This window comes from Otolemur garnettii, unplaced genomic scaffold (genome assembly GCF_000181295.1).
Source record: "Otolemur garnettii isolate 467f Iridium unplaced genomic scaffold, OtoGar3 scaffold00204, whole genome shotgun sequence".
Taxonomy (NCBI): domain Eukaryota; kingdom Metazoa; phylum Chordata; class Mammalia; order Primates; family Galagidae; genus Otolemur; species Otolemur garnettii.
Window position 1 is genome coordinate 1,564,603 of NW_003852599.1, and position 20,048 is coordinate 1,584,650.

Genomic DNA, 20,048 nt, shown 5'->3' on the forward strand with positions numbered 1-20,048 from the left:
CACTGATGGCTCCTTACAACTCTCTACCTGTTCATTCAACACATATTTTATTGGCTTGTGTCCTAGATGTTGGGGATAGGACAGCGGGTTAAAAGGTAAACATTTATCCCCCTGGAGCTCACTGTCTGGTTGGGCTTCAGGGACAAGCTGATTCACCAACTCAATCCAGGTTGGCCCCTTTTTTCTTATTTTCCCCACTCCTTAGAGAGTAAGCCCTGTGAAGGCAGGCATTGATTAAGTTTTGTATACCCACGCTGCACACACCACTGTGTATACACTGTACACACACCACTGTGTACACACATATACTGCTGTATACCTAGCACTCAGCACAGGCCTGGTACACAGAGGATATTCTGTTCAATGCATGAGTTTTTCCATCTTTGCATGAAAACTGTGCTAAATGCCATGGTAAGTGTAGAGCTGCCCGACCCCTGGCCCCTGCCCTTGGGGAACTCCTACTCAGGTGAGTGTGGAAATTATTCCAATACAAATGATGAGGGCAATGGAGAGGTGTAGACCTGACCACATGCCTGTGGGTCAGTAGAAGAGGCAGCTCTGGCCTCTGGCTAAGAGCACTGGACAGGCTTCCTAGAGACAGTCCCAATCCTGGGAATCAGCCCGGGTTCCGCCTCCCGTCCCCAGACCCAAATGTTGGTTCCCCTTCCTAAAGGCCCGACACCCTCTGCTCACCATCCCATCTCTCCCCACCTTAGGCCCGGCCTCACAGTGTCTCACCTGGATGGCAGGAGCGGCCTGGTGGTTCCCCTGCCTCTTTCCTCTATTCTACACTCCACAAAGCAGCACAAGATGGCTCAGAAATAAAAATCTTGTCCTTCCTGTCCCCTGCTCAGGGATTCTTTCATAGCTTTCTAAAATCTGCAGATTAAAATCCTAACTCCTTGGCATGGCAGGACCCTCGCCTACTCTTCCCTCTCCTCTCACCCCAGCCTCATCTTTGGGCATTACCGATCCTGACGTTAGCGCACCACACAGCTGAGTGACCTAGAGGGAGGTGGAGAAATACAGTGACAACAAGTGAGGGCTCTGTTGTCACAAAACCCAGGATCCTGGCTCTGACTTTAAGGAGCAGACCTTGGGCACGTGACTTATTTTCTCTGGGCCTTAAGTCTTTCATCTGTAAAAGGAAAATTGTCATAATAACAAGGTTGTTGTGAGGATTAAATGAGCTCACATACAGAAGACAGTTGTCCAGACGTCCAGCACACGGTGTGTGAGCATTATCACGGCCGCTGTTGTTTGCAGAGCCCATGGCTTTAACTTGGCACTTGCTACCCTTACCTCCTGAAGTCAACAACACCCCTTGCTTGTCTGCCAGACAGAGAATCATCTTTCACTATGAGTGCAAGTGTGGTCCCAATCTGGGATCCTCCCTCCAATCGCCCAGGCAGACTTAGGAGCTCTTCTCTCTCCCCTGGCTCCCGGGACACGTCTGTTTTTACAGCCACAGTGTGGCAGTTTGCGCCACAAGCGTCTCTCTCTGTGGTTGTTTCTCTTCATTACACAGTACATTTCTTGAGGACATTGATGGTGTTTTTGAAATGTACTCTAGTAGAGTACAGGGCACAGAGGGGGCCATTCAATACATCTTTGAGGAGTGATGAGGATGGAGGAAAGGATGGAAGGGAAGCAGCAGAAATGAAGAAATAGAGAATGGGAGCATAGTGTCGGGAGAAGAGTTAGAAGCTCAGTGCGGTGGGAAGTTCAAGTGATGGTGAAAAGAGAGAGATGGCTAGAGCGATGGCCAGAGGGGGAACACCAAGGGCCTGGTTCCATAAGTCATTTCAACTCTTTAAACAATTTTTAAAATTTTTTTTAAAGTTTATTTTTTTAATTTAATTGTTTATGTTATTTTTGTTTAGCAGGCCCAGGCTGGGTTTGAATCTGCCACACCTACTACCCAGGGCTGGCACTCTAACCACTGCGCAATGGGTGTCCCCAAGTCATTTCAAATCTATCCTGCAGGTTGCCAGCTCCTTCAAGCCAGGGTCCCATCCCTTCTGCTCTTTGTACCTCCTAAGCCAAGCCCAGTTCCTTATGCCTAGTAAGCACCCCAGACCTGCTTAATCGGCTCAAACTCCTAGTGAGTGATAAGGACATCTTTTGTGCATTAGCACACCCCCTGGGAAGGCCCGGACTGCCTGGATTTCCTTAGAATCACGTCCCACTCTGCTTCTCTACCGATGGTGGGAAGGGCACTGGGAGGTGAGAGACTGTGTGTCTCTGGGGACTGCTGCATCTCTCCGCTCGTGATTTCCAAAAATGGGATGGAGGCATGGAGGGATGAAGTGGGTGACAGTCTCCCCTGCCCATCTTCTTCCCCCACAACCTTGTCATGGGTCTGTTACTGGCTGAAGGAGTTTGGGGACAGACGTGACTAAGGATGTTTAGGTAGCCTCCAAGTCACCTGTATTTGCCCCCACCTGGAGATCCCATTTCCAAAAGTCTGTGTATTTAAGGAGTGTGTCTCATTGACAAATTACTTCCTGCCGAGTTTTAACCACAGCATCCTTGTCTGTTTGCTGGCCCGGCCTTCAGGGGCCAGCACAGACTGGATCCTACTGGGTTTTACCAAAGGAGCCAGTTGCTGCTTGTATCCAGCTGCATTCTAGCTTCCAGGGCCTGAAAAATTCTAAAGATATCGTGGAAACTCAGCGGGTGTCTGAGGAACGCGCCTGGTGTTGCTCCTGGGCAAAGTTGGAATGTTTGGGGCTCTCAGCTCCTGGGGACTGGGCAAGCAGAGGTGTATTGAAAAATAACAGGCGTCTGCCAGGAGGAAAGGCAGTGTCCCAGAGGGTGGAGGTCAGTTGTCATTTAATTTTTTAGGAGAGAATTGTGCCAGATTCGGATTCTGGGAAGAATCTGGCTGCCCTTGTTTCCCCTTCCTGCCCAGCTCTAATACCACCTCTTCCAGGAAGTCAGCAGCGCTCACCCCCGTGGTAGTGCTGCTCTAGAGAAGGGGTGTGGCCCTGCCCGCACAGGGCATGTCTGGCCCTCTTCTGCTCACTTGCTCTCCAAGTCTATTCCTGCGGAAGTTTTAGCCTCAATCTATCCTCGCCTCAGCTCTCAGGGATGCCCCACAAACTCGTTTTCATCTTTCCAGCAAGTCTCAGTTACAGACATCAGCTCCTCCAAGGCGCCTTCCCTGATGCCCTTGAGCGAGGTGAGCTCCCGTTCCCTTGTGCTGCCCCATCTGCTAGCACTGGCTCTACCCTAGGGAAAACAGACTGTGAATTAGGAAAAGGCAAAGCCTGTCTTGTCGTCCCCAGTCGCTTCGGTGTCCTGAACAGCGTCTGCCACACATCATAGGGCCTTGGAAAATATTGAACAAACAGATGAGCTCACTTCTAACACGAGTCCCCTAGGCCCTGGGCGTCCCTTCTGCAACATCTCTACCACTTCACTCCCTCTTATCTCCAGGGGCCAGGTCCCAGCTCTTTCCTCCCCCCGGGCTGGCCGCCCAGAATCAGTATCAGCCTGCCAGATTCCAGACTCCAGTGAGGAAGCAAGGAGACTTCCAGATTGATGTTAAGACTTGTTAGCAAGTTGTGTGTAATTTTATAATGTTTCTGGTAAGTGCTAATTGCCTGTTCCTTAAATATTTCTTATTCTACTGGGAAGCAAAGCAATTGCAACTATGAATGCATTTCCCACAGCTGGCTGCCCCCGTGGAGGGAGACTGAGTTTCGAGGCTCAGACTGCTCAGATATTGATAGATCGTGAGTCCCCTCCCCCACCCAAACCTGAGATGGTGATGAGCAGAATTGGAAGGATTTCTGAGAAGTAAATGCCCTAGTTTTTTTTCCACTGGGGCTCATAATTTTAATGAGGAGGGAGGGTGATACTGCAGTGCCATCTGCCTGCCCCAAAGTAGCATCTCTTTGCCCAGACTGGGGCAGAGGGGGTATGCATGGTGATGTGGCCGGGTATGCCTGGGGGAGAGGTGGAAACGACGGATGGATGAGGTCTCCACCCCCAGATGCCTCCTGCCTTCTTGTAGAATACCGGCATCCCAGCAGCCATCCCAGCAGCCTTCACAGCCCTGAGCCAAGATGTCTATCTTGTGTGGCACTTCCCAGGAGCTGGAATAACAGGAGGGCTAAGAGGGGGTCAGAGGTAATTCTGAAGCTTCAAGCAAGGCTGATGCAGGTTGGGAGAAGAGCTGCAGGTGTGGGGATGCAGGGACAGGAGCAAGATTTCAACTGAGCACTTACCAAGTGGCAGGACCTGCACTGGGGGCTTCACTATGCTGAGTCCTCAAGAGACCCTGGGAGATCATGTTTATCAGGGAGTCAAAGGAAAAGCCTGATTATAAATTGGGCCTGTCCCACCCCAAAGCTACAGAGACAATACAGGATGCATGAGCTTTTGAGCACCATGAGGAGGTAAAGTGGCCCAAAGAGAATTAAGAGGGTGTTGACGAGGGTCTGAGTGTGCCCACGTAAAGAGCTACTATGATTCAATTCTGTGAGCTTTTCAGAGCACACACTGTGCCAGGCACTGGGCTAGGCCCTGTAGCACTGGGGAGATTAATAAACTGTAATTTCTGTCTTAAATAGATTCATAGAAGCCAGAACTGGTTTAGAATAATTATCATGGAGAACATCGGATGCTACGTGAAAAATTTTGTACTTTAGTCTAAAAGCGATAAGAAGTTGTCATTTAATTTTTTCGGAGAGAATTGTGCCAGATTTGGATTCTGGGAAGATCACTGTGCTCCATGTGGCAGGTGGGTGGGGGATGAAGGGAGAGGACTCGAGACAAGCCTGACAGTTAGGGGGACTGTGCTGTCATCCAAGTGAGGGTGATGGTGGCGGGAGTAGGGGGAGCACTCAACCACAGCAGAGGAAGAGGAGCAGGAGGCTGCAGAGGGAGACTGCCAGCCTGCAAGCAGAGTTAGAGGTGGGACAGGGAAGAGAAGGAGGCAGAGATGAGGGGAAATGATGGGCTGGACAGTGGTGCTGTTCATGGAGACAGCACACAGATGCAAGTTGTGCATGGGGGTGGGTTGGCAAGCTTGGTTTGGAATGGTGTTATGGACTAAATATTTGTCCCTTCCACCCCAGAGTCATATGTGGAGGCCATTAACCCCCACTGTGACTGTATTTGGAGATGGGGCCTCTACAGAAATAATTAAAGGTCAATGAGGTCATATGGGCAGGTCCCTCATCTGATAGGATTGCTGTCCTCATAAAAGAAATACTGCAAGTTCATCCAGGTAAAAACAAAAGTGATAAAGTCTCTGTCTTTTTTAATGGATAAATAGTAGACCATTCTCCTTAGTAAAGTATCTCAAGAATGGAAAAACAAGTATCCCATGTATTCAATACTAATTTGAAACTAGCAGATGAACAACTACAGGCCTGCAGGAAAGAAAACCATAATTAAATTCAGGTAGGAGGAAGAGGAGAAGGGGCTCAGTAAGCTCTCACCCAACAGGTGCAATGGAGTGGGGTCTATGGCACACCTCTCGGGTGAAGGACTCAAATACGATTCAGACTTTTTGTAACAAAAACAACATAACCTAATCATATATACCATCATATTAATCTGGAAAAAAAATACTGTAGAACTTGCTTGTATGCACTGAGGAAAGGATTTGTGAGGAAATGGCAAGAAGGTGGCCGTCTGCAAGCCGGGAAGAGAGCCCTCACCAGAAACCAAAGCAGCCAAAACCCTGATCTCAGACTTTTAGACTCCAGAGCTGGGAGAAAATTAACTTCTGCTGTGTAAACCACCCAGGCTGTGATATTTTGTCAGGGTAGCTGACTGCCATAGCCGGGTTGGGTTTGAGATGCCTAGGGGAAGTCATGTGAAAATGTGTGATAGGCAGATGGTAATCCAAGTGGGGGGAAGATGCACAAGTCACCAGGTTTAGGTGAAGCTGAAGCCATGGGAGTAGATGTGAGCAACTGTAAAAGGCCCTAGAATCTGAGGGCTAAAGGCTGAGGACTGGTCTGAGAAGGGGCAGTCAGGAGCCTGCAGGAGCCGTTAAGGAGGACCGGCTAGAGAGGTGGAGGGAGCCAGGAGGAAGGCGGGAGATGCCGAGAGAGCAGGATGGGCAGGGACACGGGGTCACATCAGATCACCAGGGGACTCAGCCCACCCACCTTCCTGCAGCAGGGGGGGCCTCACCACGAAGGTGTGAGAACATCAGAACAGTGGGCTTCACTCCTCAGATAAGAAGCCAAAGGTGGGACGGAGAAGAAGGAAAAGGTGAGTCCACCCAGTTTAAGCCTTCAAAGGTTCTTCCCATTGGGCCAAGTTCAAAGGCTTTATGAGGCCTTCAGGATATCCGTAAGCTGGACTCTGCCTCCTGGCCCTTCTGTCTCCACATCCTACACTGTGAGCACTGAATGAGATGCCTTTCAAACCAATGCTTAGTTATGAATCCCCTCTCTACATAAGGCTTACAAAGAGTAGAAGAGAAGGAAGCAGAAGAAATGGAGGCAAGGCCAGAGCCCACTCTCCTGGGCACGCCCCACCCATCTTGGGGGTCTCCAGGGGTGCCCTAAGTCTTTTCATGATACTATTTGAAAATCCTGAGCTAATGAACATGAAGTGTCTGGCACAGAGTAGGCTCTCCACAAATGTTATGTCCCCTTCTTTTCCAGTGAAATCACATCACACCAATCTAACGCCTCTTTCCCACATGACAGCTCTTCAAATATTTAGACACAGCTCTCAAGTCTCCTGAGTTTACCTACTTTCTCCCCAGATAAACCTTTAGGGTCATCAACATTTCTCATAGGGATTGGTTCAAATCCTCTCCTTATCCATCTCAAGCTGAGGTCCTCACATCTAAGCTCCATTCTCTGACGCTCTCTCAAGGCAAAGGAAAGCACAACTAACTCCCTGGGATAAGTTCTAGTGGCTAATATTTTGAATCTTAAAACACAACAATATTTATCCCTACTTCATCTTATCCTACTAATTTAGCCAGCAGCTCTACCCCCATCGAGATCCTCCTGCACTCTGTTCGCCGAGTGGTGCTGTCATCCCTTTTAAGTTCATGCTATTTACGTCTTATCCAAACCATTGGCAAAATAGGGACATATTAAGGGCGTGTGGATGACACGGGCTCATTCTTCTCACTTCTGGGAACATTCGCTGCTGAACATCCATAGAATTGCAGAAATGGGGTGAAGCCTGGAAACTGCCTCCAAATCCATTCCCCTTTCCAAAGTAACGAGTGAAAGAGGTTGGTCCTGAGTGGAGGTCGCTTGATTTCCTGCCTGATGTGTTCTCTCTGTTTCCCAGCTTATGAGCAAGCCATGCACCAGGACATTGACCTGCCTAGGGATGGCTTCATTTGCTACTAAGTGCTCTGCAATTTGCAGCATTTCTTATATTCACATTTTTTTTTTTTTTGAGACAGAGTGTCACTATGTTACCCTCAGTAGAGTGCCGTCACATTACAGCTCACAGCAACCTCAAACTCTTGGGCTTAAATCATTCTCTTGCTTCCGCTGGGACTACAGCTACAACACCTGGCAATTCTTTTGTTGCAGCTGTCATTGTTTAACAGGCCAAGGCCGGGTTCAAACCCACCTGCCTTGGTGTATGTGGTTGGTGCCCTAACCACTGAGTTATAGGCACCAAGCCTATATTCAGATTTTTTTATCTAACAATCTTCACAGGACCCCTGTGACCTTGTGTTGGCATCTCCATTTTACAGATAAATAACCAGAGCCCTAGAAAGGTTCCATGACCTGCCATGGGGCCAGAAAGGGACAGAGCCAGGATCTGCACTCAGCATTTGTCACCTCTAAGTGTTGTCTCTCTGCCTTTCTGCCTCACCCAGGCACAGGGCTTCCTATTCTTACAATAGTACAACCATCCTCTTTACCCCAGGGGACATCACGGTATGTCATGGTAGTGTAGGAAATATGGACTGGCCTCTTGTTATTGGGTTGAATTTTTTCCCTCAAGAACATATGTTGAAGTTATTTATTTATTTTTCTAAGTTAGGGTCTTACTCTGTCATCTAGGCTGAAATGCAGTGGCAAGATCATAGCTCACTGCAGCCCTGAACTCTGGGGCTCAAGCAATCCTCCCACCTCAGTCTCCTGACTAACTCGAACTATAGGTGTGTGCCACCAGGCTTGTTTAATTTTTTTTTCAACTTTTTGTAGAGTTGGGGACTCTATATGTTGCCCAGGCTAGTCGTGAACTCCCAGCCTCAAGGAATCCTCCTGCCTTGGCTTCCCAAAGTGCTGGGATTATAGGCTCAAGCCACCATGCCCAGCTAGACATGGTACCTATAAATGTGTCCTTATTTGGAAATAGTCTTTGCAGATGAATCAAATCAAGATGGGGCCACAGAAGAGTTGGTTGGGCCTTTAATCCAATCTGCTGGTGCCCTTATAAGGAGGAGAGGGAACAAGGGACAGGAAAGTGTGTGATGACAAAGGCAGAGACTGAAGTGATACAACCTTGGCTACAACCGAGGAACATGATAAACTGACAGCCACCACGAGAAGTGAGGAGGAGGTGCGGAGAGTTCTACTTAGAGTCTCTGGGTGTGGGGTTGGGGGTGGGCATCTCCCTGATGACGCTGACATTTTGAACTTTCAGCCTCTAGACTGGTGATTTTCAACTGGTGTACTGTAAACATTTTTAAAGATCATTAATTAAATTATTTTCAGAAGAAGTTCAAAGCACAATAAGTATATTCTTTTTTTTTTTTTTAATCAACGCAATTTAAATGTGCCACAGAAGTTCAACTCTAGGTTCGAGGGCACCGTGAGATAAGAAAGGTTAAAAAACATGGCTCTAGGCTGTGGGAGAATACATGTCTGTTGTTTTCAGGAGTCAAAGCTCTGTTGTTTGTGGAGCTTTGTTAGGGTGGCATCAGCAAATGAATACATGTCCTATATCCAGTTTGGAAACAGAGCACACGCCCCGGAGCAGGAGAGCTGTTGGTACCCTGGGGGTGGGGACTGGGTATCTGAGCCACTGTCTCCCTAGCAGCCACCTAGTCATTTTGAGGACTTAAGGCTCACTTTGTTGGTAAAGCCTCGCCTGACCGCACCCCCAAATGATGGCTGCACCCTTCTCTGTGCTCCCACCAGCTCTTGGGAGAGCCGTCTGGCTTTAACGCCTCACTCCTCTTCCCCTCCGTCTCACCACGAGAGCCCAAGCCCATTGAGGCAAAGTCCAGACCTGGTGCATCTGTCCCTCTAGCACGGGTCTGGTGTCTGGTACCTAACAGGGGCTTAATGATTAATTACTTGCGGAATGGCTTCTCTTTCCCTCCTTCTCGCTTATGGAGACTGGTCTTGGCAGCGATTGGCCATCCAGGAAGTGCACAGAAGGGTGATGTTTCTGGCACCTCCTGGGCCCCGGAGTTTGCAGTTCCCCTGATGCCTGTTCCCAGCGAGAGAGGAAGACCTTTGTCAACATCCTCCTCAGGCCACCCACACTTGTGTGTGTCTGTCCCTAGCCCTACGTGCACCCACTCACTCATCTTCTTGACACTAAATTAGCCTAAAAATAAATAAGGCCTCCTGAAAGACCACATGAACCGGGAATGAATGGGGATGGAACTGGGGTACATGCCTGGTGCTGGGTACCTAGCATTTTAAGTGATTTATTCCACATAATCCTTGAGACAAGCCAGGAGGCCCAGTGAACGAGGAAGGAGGCAGGACTCAGAGAAGCTGAACAACGTGCTTAGTGAAACTAGTGCGGGACAGAGCAGGATTCAAACCCAGGGCTTTCTGATTCCAGGTAGAGAACCCAAGTCTCTGGCTGCCAGGAAAGAGTTCATGTGGCTCCCCAAGAGCAGTTACCTTCATAAGAAGCCTTGAATCCCAGGGAGCTGCCACTGCCATCGGTCTGGAAGAGGAGCCACATTTGATGGTTGGTGCTGACAATCAGATCTGGGACCGACGTACCTGTCAGGCTGGCAAGAGAGAGATATTTAGAGGCGTTGACCTAAGTAGAACAATTGTCCAACTTATGACATTAAAAAGACTAACTATGACACCCAGGTCCACATAGGGGCAAAGTCTGGGCCCCACTGTGTTTATGACTTTGGAGCCCAGTGTTGCACTGGGAGGATTCATTGCCTCTTCACCTTGGCCACGACCAGAGTTTGAATATCAACTTTGACCCACTTGCCCAGACCTCTGGGTTCATGAGGGAGACCTATGTCCATGATGAGATCTATGAGGTAATCATCATAGCATGACAAAGATCACAAGGAGACAGGGATTGGGTAGGGATTGCTGGAGCCAATTCTAATCCAGGTGGTGTCCACATTCTTGCAACCTTTGATTGTTCATGTGAACTGTATTGCAAAAAGGACACCCTGAATACCCTGAAAGGTGTCTTTGCATGGGTTTCCTTTCACAGAAACTCAGTTTCCCCAGTTGGAACCTAGTCCATTCCTTTAAAAGACATACCTCCTTCCATTCTAGTATGAGAAATCAGGCTTAAAGTACAGCCGTCAGCTGAGGGCCACGTTCTTTCTGAAAAAGGGTTAAGCCCTGGGAGGATTCTGTTCCAACTCACTAAACCAAGCACCAACCTGAGTCAGACACAGTGCTGACCAATTTCCCACCCATTATCTCATTTAACACCCTTGTCACCAATGAGGTAGGGGTGTCATCCACAAGGCACAGATCAGAAGACAGGTGAAGACCGGGTAGTGGGTTTGCCAATGTCAACCTGACAGAGAATGGCAGAGTGAGCAGTCTGCTTGCAGGCTGGGGTTTCCAGAAGAAACCTGGCTCCCTCCTTCTGTTGACATGGAACAAATTACCAGCACAGAGGGCTGCAGAGGTGGCAATTGAATTAACGGGTCTTAATCTCTGCTGGGGTTTCAAAGTTTAGGGGCCTATTGAGTTGGCTGTAGAGAGGTAATCGTCATAGCATGAGTACCAGGCAGGTGGAGCTAGGATAGACCACCTGGGATATGTACAATAGCCTGGCCCGGTGACATCCTCAAGGCTGAGGTTCCGACATTCTGTAATGAATAATGACTAAGGCCAGGCCTGTACTGGCTCCTAGCTCTGGGGTGGTGGTGAGCAAGGGAGATGGCTGAGGTCTCTGCTTTTCCTCTGTTTAACCCAATTATGACAACCAAGGAACCCAGCCATTTTGCATGTGTTTCCCTAAAGGTTTGAGATCAATTTTGGCTTAAGGAGATCTGCAGGGTGATGGAAGAACCTATGAGCTACGAAAGAACCTGTTGGGAGCTATTCAAACTATACTGATCCAGACATCTGGATCCAAGTTACCTTTTGGCTACCTCTTCCTTTCATCTGGTATGGGATCTTGGGCAGGTGGCTGAGCCTCTCTGGGCTTTTTCACTGTGTGTTAAATAAGGGGATTGTTTTGTATAATCAAGAGTCTTTTCAGCTCTGATGTTCTAAGGTTCTGTGTTAAAACAGAATGGGATAATGAGGGGGAAAGAGGGCTGGCATCCTGGCCTCTTGAGCACACTGGGCTTATGCACCATACAGGTCAGCAAACTAGGGCAGAGATGAGTGATGGGGACGCACTAGGAGAAGGAGAGAGGCAGGTGTGATGTACAGTTTTATGGTCAACCTCACTAGGCCCCTGATACTTGGTCAAACATTATTTTGGGTATTTCTGCGAGGATGCATTTGGATGAGATTAACATTTAAATCTGTAGACTGAGTAAAGCAGACTGTCCTCCCCAGTGTGGATGGGCCTCATCCAGTCAGTTGAAGGGCTGATAATAGAGAAAAAAAGTAGACCCTCCCCTGCTAGGAGAATTCTTCTTGCCTGGGTGCCTTTGATCTGGGTCATAGACTTATTTCCCACTTTTGGACTTCAGTTGGAACATTGGCTCTTCCTGGGTCTCCAGCCTACTGGTCTTTGGACTAGAATGGCATCATTGACTGTCTTGGGTCTCCACCTTGCAAACTATCCCTGAAGATCTTGGGACTGTTGGCCTCCAAAATCACATGAGCCAACTATCTATCTATCTATCTATCTATCTATCTATCTGTCTATCTATCATTAGTCTATTATCTATCCATCTATTACCTGTCAGCTATCATCTATTATCTATCTATCCACATATTATCTATCACCAGTCATCTATCAATCATCTATCATTAATCAATTATCTATCTATCCATTACCTATCATCTATTATCTATCTGTCCACATATTATCTATCTCCTTCCTTCCTTCCTTCCTTCCTTCCTTCCTTCCTTCCTTCCTTCCTCCCTCCCTCCTTCCCTCCCTCCCTCCCTTCTTTTCCTTCTTTCCTCCTATAATATATCATTTCCTATTAGCTGTTTCTCTGGGGGACCCCTGACTACCACAGTAGAGTAGCCAGGAAGAAGAATGGGCTCATATTTCATGCCTTTATTCTGGCAGATCCCAAGCCCCAGCCATGTACCACTAAATCAGATGAGTCATCTAAGTGCCCAGATGGTAGGTATGGCAAACGTGGGGAGGCATGAGAACCACCCAGAACAGTATGGCCTCTGGACATGCCAGCTGTTACTGAATGGCCATTTCTCACACAGACCTGGAACCACAGGGAGAATGCCTGGAGCTAGCCTTGCTGGGAGGGGCTATGGCATGGGACATGGTCCCTGACCAAAATCAAAAGACAAGAATTCAAGCGGTGCTTCTGCTAGCAACCTTCTCTGCAACTTTTGGGCCTCAGTCTCCCCACCTGTTAAATGGGGATAATACCTTTCTCACAGGGTTTCTGTGGAGCTCCCATGAGGTAACTGATACAGTACTTCCTTATACAGTGCCTGGGTGCATAGTAGGTGCTCAGTGTCTGTGACTCCCCACCTCCTTCTTACAAGGGAGATAGACAAGGTCGGGCCTGTCTGTCCCTGAACTGGGCCAGGTACCCTGAAGGGAGGCTTTCCTAGCTTTCATGTCAGGCTGTTGGCTGTGAACAAAGAGGAAGCAAAATGTCCTCCTCCTGCCCCGGAACATAGGCACAACATCTAGAATCCCCAGGACGGGCTGATATTTTCCTGTCCCTTGACTGTCCCATGTCATACCGGCCTTTCTCAGCTCAGGAAGTGTGATTGCTATGTCTGTAAGGGCCTGATTCCCAGATGGCTCTGAGTAGGCAGGACGATTAGGAACACACTCCCTCTGTCCCTGTCTGAGGTCAGGCTGCCACGGGAAGACGTGGCCCACAGTGAAAACTGTGAATGGCAGCAGACTGCCGGCGGGAAGCTCCGGCTCATGTGTAAAGCCTCCATCTCCTCTGCCCCTGAGACACTGCTCATGCTGCTCCCTTTCTGTGCAAATTCCCAGTGAGAATGTGCCCCGTGCTCTTTTCCCCCTGGCTGGAGAAGAGAGAGGTGGAGGGGTTGTTGTGGAAGCCAGGAGCACTGCCGGACGCTATCCTTGGTGCAGTGAGGTCTGGGACCAGACAGGACTTGGCAAACCCATCCCATCACCCACAGCCACCATACCCTCCAGATCTCATGCCTGTATCACTTACATGTAGAGAACCGTCTTCTGGTCCCCATCCTGCCCACCGTCCCCGACCGTCAGTGTGTCATAGCCCCTCTCCAAATCAAACTCCTCAAAGGCGAGCTTGATCACCTGGGGGCAGGAGCACAGGGTTAGGAACAGGCTGTGGCCCCGAGGAAGCCTCCCAGAGCCTCCTTAGGTCCCGACGCCCAGAGCCACTGGTGACACCATCCCCCCCACACTGACCATTTCTGTGCCACCTTAATATGTGTGACTCTTTCCCTCCAGGCTAGACAGTCTCTGGAGCCCCCTGATGTTTCTGAAGATGTTCATGGCACATCTGGCCAATTCTAGAGGCTGTCACAGCAACCGGGCACATCTGGCCAACTGCGAGATGATTAGATGCCTTCTTCATGCTTTAATGCACAGAAGTCCCCCTGGGTTTAGTGGCAATTTTTCAAGCCACATGTGGAATCTCAGCTCTTGTGCCCCCAGGGACCTGCCAGAGTTTCTCTTTGCCTCTCCCCTGCCTGCCTTTCTCCATCTTTTTTGTTTGTTTATTTGTTGAATAAATGAATGTTTTCAGAAGGAGGTTTCGACAAGATTCCTCCCTCTTGTTTTAATCCTGCCTTCCACAAATATTTACTAAAAGCCCTCACCATATGCCAGGCTAAGAGGAGGGGTTTCAACAGTGAGTACGACATGTTCCCTGCCCATGGTGAAAGGGGAGACAGACAAGTAAACTGATAGGCACCACACTGGGGGGTAACAGATGCCACAGTGGGGAGCAGAGAGGAGCCTGCAGCTCACCCAGCCTTTGGCAGGGGAGGCTACCGGTGATGGTGGCGTCTGAGAGAATTCTGAAGGCTACAGAAGACCCCGCCATGCCAAAGGGGGATGCTGGGAGAGAGAGGTGGGACATTCTGAGAAGGAGTCAGGGCCACAGGGCGCAAGCTGTGGCAGACACAGAACATTCCAGAATAAGTTGTTCAGTGTTAGTTGACCGCAGATCTAGAAGCTGAGCATACCCGCTAGCTGCCTAGCTCTGGGGGACAACACGGCAAGGCTTCAGTGCAGGGAGGTGATGCAGGAAGGCTCAGAACTTAAAAAGTCTGCCTGGAACTTAGTCCAACCACCCCTTCACCCCAACTGATTTTTGTTCCTGAGGGAGGAGCAGTAGAAGAGTTTTAAATGGTGAGTTACGGGGACACACTGTGTCTAGAAGACAGCTGCTTGTGTAGAAATGATTTGCAGGAGTGAAGCAGGTGGTGGGGACGGCCCCAGGCTTTGAGGTTGTGCAGGTGACCAATGGGACAGGAGTGATGGGGGTGGAGCAGGGGGCAGGTCGCAGAGATAGCTAGGGCTTTGTGCCTAGATGGATGTGAGGCTGAGGAGAGGGAGGGGTTAGGATGAGCCCCAGTCTTCTGACCTGGGCAACTGGGTGTATGTGTAGGGGGTGAGCCATTCAACTTGATGGTCATCATCGCTCCCCCAGTGAGGAGGCTGAAGTTGCCCTTTGTTTTGTATTTTACAATCCAAGGAGTACAGGATGCCTATGGATATTTTTCCTACTTGAGACTGATGCCTTCTGCAGATTTCCTCTAAAGTGAAAAGTCCAGCACCCACCTGCTGCCAGGGAGCCTGCAGAGCTTCACCCCAAGCTGCTTTGTGGTCAAGCCTCAGCTTGCCCCTAAGAGACCAGAAAGCCTGGGTACCACCTGTGCAGGGCCTCTTTGCAGCATCTCTGGCTAACAGTGATCATCCTGAGCTCATCAGTGAGTTTTCAGATAGACACGGGGGAAGGCGGCAGGGGTTGCCACTACTGGGAGAAAGGGAGAACCTTCCCCCCTGGGAGGCTTCCTGGGGGAATATGAAGCCCAGCCTGGATTTGGAAGATGAACGAGTTCAACCAATGAATGTGGAAGGCACAGTAGTCCCTGCAGAGGAGGCCAGAGGCACAGAGTATGTGGCTTGTCCAGGGCTTCTAATTAATTAGCAGTTGTTTAAGTGAGAGGGAAGCAGAGGGTGGTGACATGAGAGAAACAGAGCAGCCAGATTATGAAGGGCTGTTTTTCATGCTAAGATTGTTGGGCTCTGTCCTGGGAGTTGTGAAAGACTTAAGTAAGGGTATGACGTGAGATTTTTGCTCCAGGAGCCACAGCATTGAGGGATGGTTGAAAACCAGGAGGTTGATCCCTGGGCTGCAGCAACAGTCTAGGTGAGGGAGAATACGGGCCTGCAGCAAGCAGTGGGTGGGGTGGGTTCGTAAAGAGGAGATGGAATTTAGCTGCCAAGGGTGAGTGGGGCTTCCTTCTGGGTTTCCCATCCAGAATATTCCCTGCTGGCTAGCAAAGCATCATCGCCGGATCTTTTGCTCAGGCTGAAAACCCCTTCCCACCTCTTACTCTCCACAGCCCTGCAGTACAGAATGTGTCCTGGGGACTCATGACAGATGAGGATGGGGGCCCCTGAGCCTGCTCCCTGCTGACCTCTGGCTCCACCTGGGCTGTGTAGCCATCTGAGCTCTGGAGGCACACTAGCCACAGCAGCCGATTCCTGACTCTGATTTCCATAGGCTCTTCCCTCTCCTTTTTGCTCCTCTAGGAAAATTTCCAGCTCTCTCTGACTGACCCTGATGCAGGGAATTCTCTGGCTCAGCCTTCCTCTCCCTCCATCTCCGTCCTTACCTGTTGCCCTGTGATTGATCTGCTTACTTGTTCCTCCACTGCCTGTGCCCTCCTGGAGTGCAGGGCTCAGGTCTCCCTACCTCGGTACCATCAGTGCCTGTTGGGGTGCCAGGCACAGCCCAGGGACTCAGAAAGTGTTGAATGGGGACATTTTCCAAACCTTTCCCAATTCTTCAGCATGGATGCCTGGCAAGGCTCTCGGATCCCTCATAGTAGTTACTATCTAGAACAAAGGTTGGCAAACCTTTTCTGTAAAGGGCCTGATGGTAAATCTTTTTCCCTTTATGGATTATATGATCTCTAAAGCAACTATTCAACACTGTTAGAGTCGCAAGAGCACAGCCACGCATGATGTGTGCGTGGACGGCTGTGTGCCAATGAAACTTCATCTACAAGACAAGCAATGAGCTGAATTTGGCTCAGAGGCCACAGTTGGCTAACCCTGGGTCTAGGAGATTCTCTGAGATGCTTAATAATAGTCTTTGGTTGTCTTTTCTTCTGTGATTCCGTCACTCCAAGAGCTGACACCTCCATAACGTGCCCAACTCTGTTCTGAGTACTCCACACGTAATCAACTCATGCAAAACTCACAGCAACAGCTTCTCTGATTAGCTCCATTTTACGAATGGGAGAGCCTAGTCATGGAGTTCAGGCAGCTTGCCCAGGGTCACACAGATAAGTGGTGGAAAGGGGACTTGCACCAGGCAGCCAGAGGCCAGTCTCTTTGACACTCTGCTCTGTGTGGTATCCCAACAAATGTCTTAGATCCACCAGGTAGGGACCATGACTTACCCTCTCAAATCTTCCTTAAGCTCTTGTTTTGGATCATAGCAGGTGCTCAGCAAACACTGGCCATAAAATACCAGAAGGCAGATAGTGCCTTCTGCAGGGGAAAGGGCCTGGGCTCTGCAGGGCCTGACGGTTGTGGCTGCATGTTCTCACCACATGAGCCCCTTCCTGGGGCAGAGGACACTGCTCACTCAGACACCTCCCAAAAAGGGAGCGTATGATTATTAGGCCTATAATGGGAAAATATTACTCTGAAGGCCAGAACCCCGAGTCATAAAATGATTCACACATCACTGGTTGGAGATGCTGTTGATGGAAACCACATTTCAGAGCATCGACCCTAATGTAGGGGCCAATTACACCAAGAAGACTGCTGAACATACACAGCAGTGCAGCCTCTGGACCAGCCCCCAGCACACAATGTCCTGACGCTTTCCCTTTTTTCTTTCCTTTTTTCTCTCCTTGCTTTGGCCTTTGTTTAAAGACAGGCTCCTATAATGACTCATTAACTAACATGCAGATCAAGCAAACTCACAAAGCGCCTTTCTGAAGCAGGAGAAATGGCAGCACATGAAATAGGCATGATCAAAGAGGCACATTTGTATACAGCTCAGGCATCCAATTTAAACCCATTAGATAAATGAATAAACAAACTCATCATCTAGGACATAATTACTAAGCACCTGCCATGTGCCAAGCACCGAGCTAGCTGCTTCCCATAAGTTATTCCGCGGGCTTGAGAATTTAGAGCAGAATCTAAATTGAATTTGGCCAGGGCCGTGGTGCTGATGGTGAGCGCTGGAGGACTGCAAAGACGAAAGGGATGCGAGGAGGAGGATGGGGAGAGGTGTGACAACCCTGCGAGCAGTGGAGGGCAGGAGAGAACAGCCTGGCTGAGTCTGCAGCTGTATTTTGCCTGCAGCCAGAGTGGGCAGTCTGCACTTCATGGTCAAGTTGATGAGAAGCTGTAATTCAGCATTAAGGGAGGACCGAAGGCAGAGAGACCAGTGGGAGGCTGGTGCAAAGTTCAAGAGCGTGGGGAGGAATTAGGTGGGCCCTGAGATGCATCCCTGGCAGAGGAGGGGTGTGGGAGTTGAGAGACTAGACCCCTCAGAACACAGCACTTTGTCCTGAGAATCATGGAGAGTGGAACGGGAGCATGGAAGACGCCCTCCCGAAGCCTTGGAGAACATTCCTCAGTTCTTTCAGCAAGCACTGTCCAGAATCAGCCAAGGGAAGGGCTTCTGGGCCTGCCAGCCTGTGGTCAGTGTCTGGGTAAGGCTGCAGAGGACCCAGCAGCTCAGGGGGGTTTGTGGGAAGCTGGAGTCCCAAGACACGTAGACGAGGCTGTTTGGTCTATCAACTGCTTTCTGGCGACACCCTCTTACCTGGGCCTGGTGCCCTTGTCCCCACCATTCACTCTGTACCAAGCACCCTCAATGCCTCCCTGCCTTCTACAGCAGGGCTTGGAAAACATGGCCCTTAAGCCAAATCTGGACCATCAATGGCCTATTTTCATATGGCCTCTCGAGCTAAGAAGGAGATAACTGTACAAAGGAAAGGAACCAGGCTTTGGTCTTGGGGGAGGCTACTCCGCCATGAGGAGTGGGCCATGGAGTCACCTAGGGAAACCTCTCTGACTGCCAGCATGCTGCACAGGGCCTGGCACAGAAGCAATGTTTGCTGAATGAATAAGTGAGTGAACAAATGGGCCAACAAGTGCCTTTCTGACATTTGCACTAGCCAGTGATCACCCGCCGGGAGAGTTATTTCGCAATTCTTCAGGTCCATAAAGGGAAGAGTGACACTGACACTCCCCAAGGAGGGAACCATCAAAACACTGTTAACTTTGGCTTTGAAGTTCATGAAACGAGCTTTCCTTTCCTTCCGTGTGCCCCTCCCTGGCCCTCCCGTCCTCATTCCCTCTCTCTCCTGCTTTGCTTTTCCTTCTGTTCTAGCAAAGGTGGATTCACTTTCCCGATCAAATCCGGTGAGGCTCCTATGCAAATTGGATCATATGTCTCATCTTCACACTGAGAAGCTGCAAAAGAAAGACAGGTGTGCGGAGGTAGGGGGCACGGACGCAAGTCTGGGCCTCGGGCCTGACTATGTCTTTTTCCACAAGGCTGAGCTGAATGTTCCTAACAAGAGGAGGCCCCAGGAGGGAGGCTTGAAGCTCCAGCCCAACATGGGTGGAGCCAGGCCAGGGGAGCTATCCCTCCACCAATGATTACACTGTCACACATCTCCACGCTTCTCCTCTGTGCCCAGAACTGCGCTAATTGTGAAAGAATTAAACAAACTGTCGTCCCTGCTTTGGGGACGCTCAAGAGCTATGGGAGCTGTCTAACCTGTAGCCTGCAGGCCGCGTGCAGGTTGGGGACTGTTTTGCTTATTTGTGGTGTGGGATATGGTGAAAATGATGCACAGACCTTTTTGTTGCTCATCAACTTTCGTTAGTGTTTGTGTATTTAATGTGCGGCCCAAGACAACTGTTCCAACGTGTGGCAGAGAAGAGAAAAGGCTGGACACTCTCCGCACTACATGATACACACAAAAATAAAAGGTCAAGTGCGGTAGGAAGGGGAAAGGGCAAGACCTGGTGGAGTCAGGAAGGCTTCTCAGAAAAGGGGATGTTTGGACTCAAAGGGGCATAGAAATTTGCCTGGAGAAACTAGATGTGCCCACACAGAGGTCTTAAAGGGCCAAGTGTGTCGGTGACTCTAAGCTCAGTGTGGCTGAAGCTGGGCTGTCTATGGGAAGGGTTGGGGGTGGACCCTATCTGCTTTGCTGGGAGAGAGGATCATTATTTAAAGGTAAGCTTGGCTGGTCAGAATCACCAGGGTGCTCTTTAGAAATAAGTCCCAGGCCCCATCCTAGACCTACTGAATCAGCCCTTTGGGGAAAGAGCTTGGGAATCTTTTTAAAGTCTCCCCAGATTATTTCTGATGAAATTTGGGAAATATTATTGTAGGCAGGTATTATATTAATATTAGATTAATATTACAAGGACTAAGATAATCCAAATGCCCAATGTGGGGTTAGCACTGCCCAAGGATTGCTCAATCAAGGGGCATTTGTAGAGGCCATGTGAAGAATAGGCCAGCATCACTTATTCTG

The 20,048-nt window shown here is 49.5% G+C and overlaps 1 protein-coding gene across 1 annotated transcript in view; it reads right to left on the reverse strand.

Annotated features, from left to right (window-relative positions):
* CSMD2 (CUB and Sushi multiple domains 2) overlaps positions 1-20,048 on the reverse strand; it is a 575,968-nt gene that overhangs the window by 233,253 nt on the left and 322,667 nt on the right. The window contains exons 11-12 of the mRNA XM_012812368.1: positions 13,481-13,584; positions 9,816-9,928 (exon numbers count right to left, since the gene is read on the reverse strand). Of these exons, the coding sequence (XP_012667822.1) occupies positions 9,816-9,928; positions 13,481-13,584 (217 nt within the window). The remainder of the gene's footprint in view (positions 1-9,815; positions 9,929-13,480; positions 13,585-20,048) is intronic.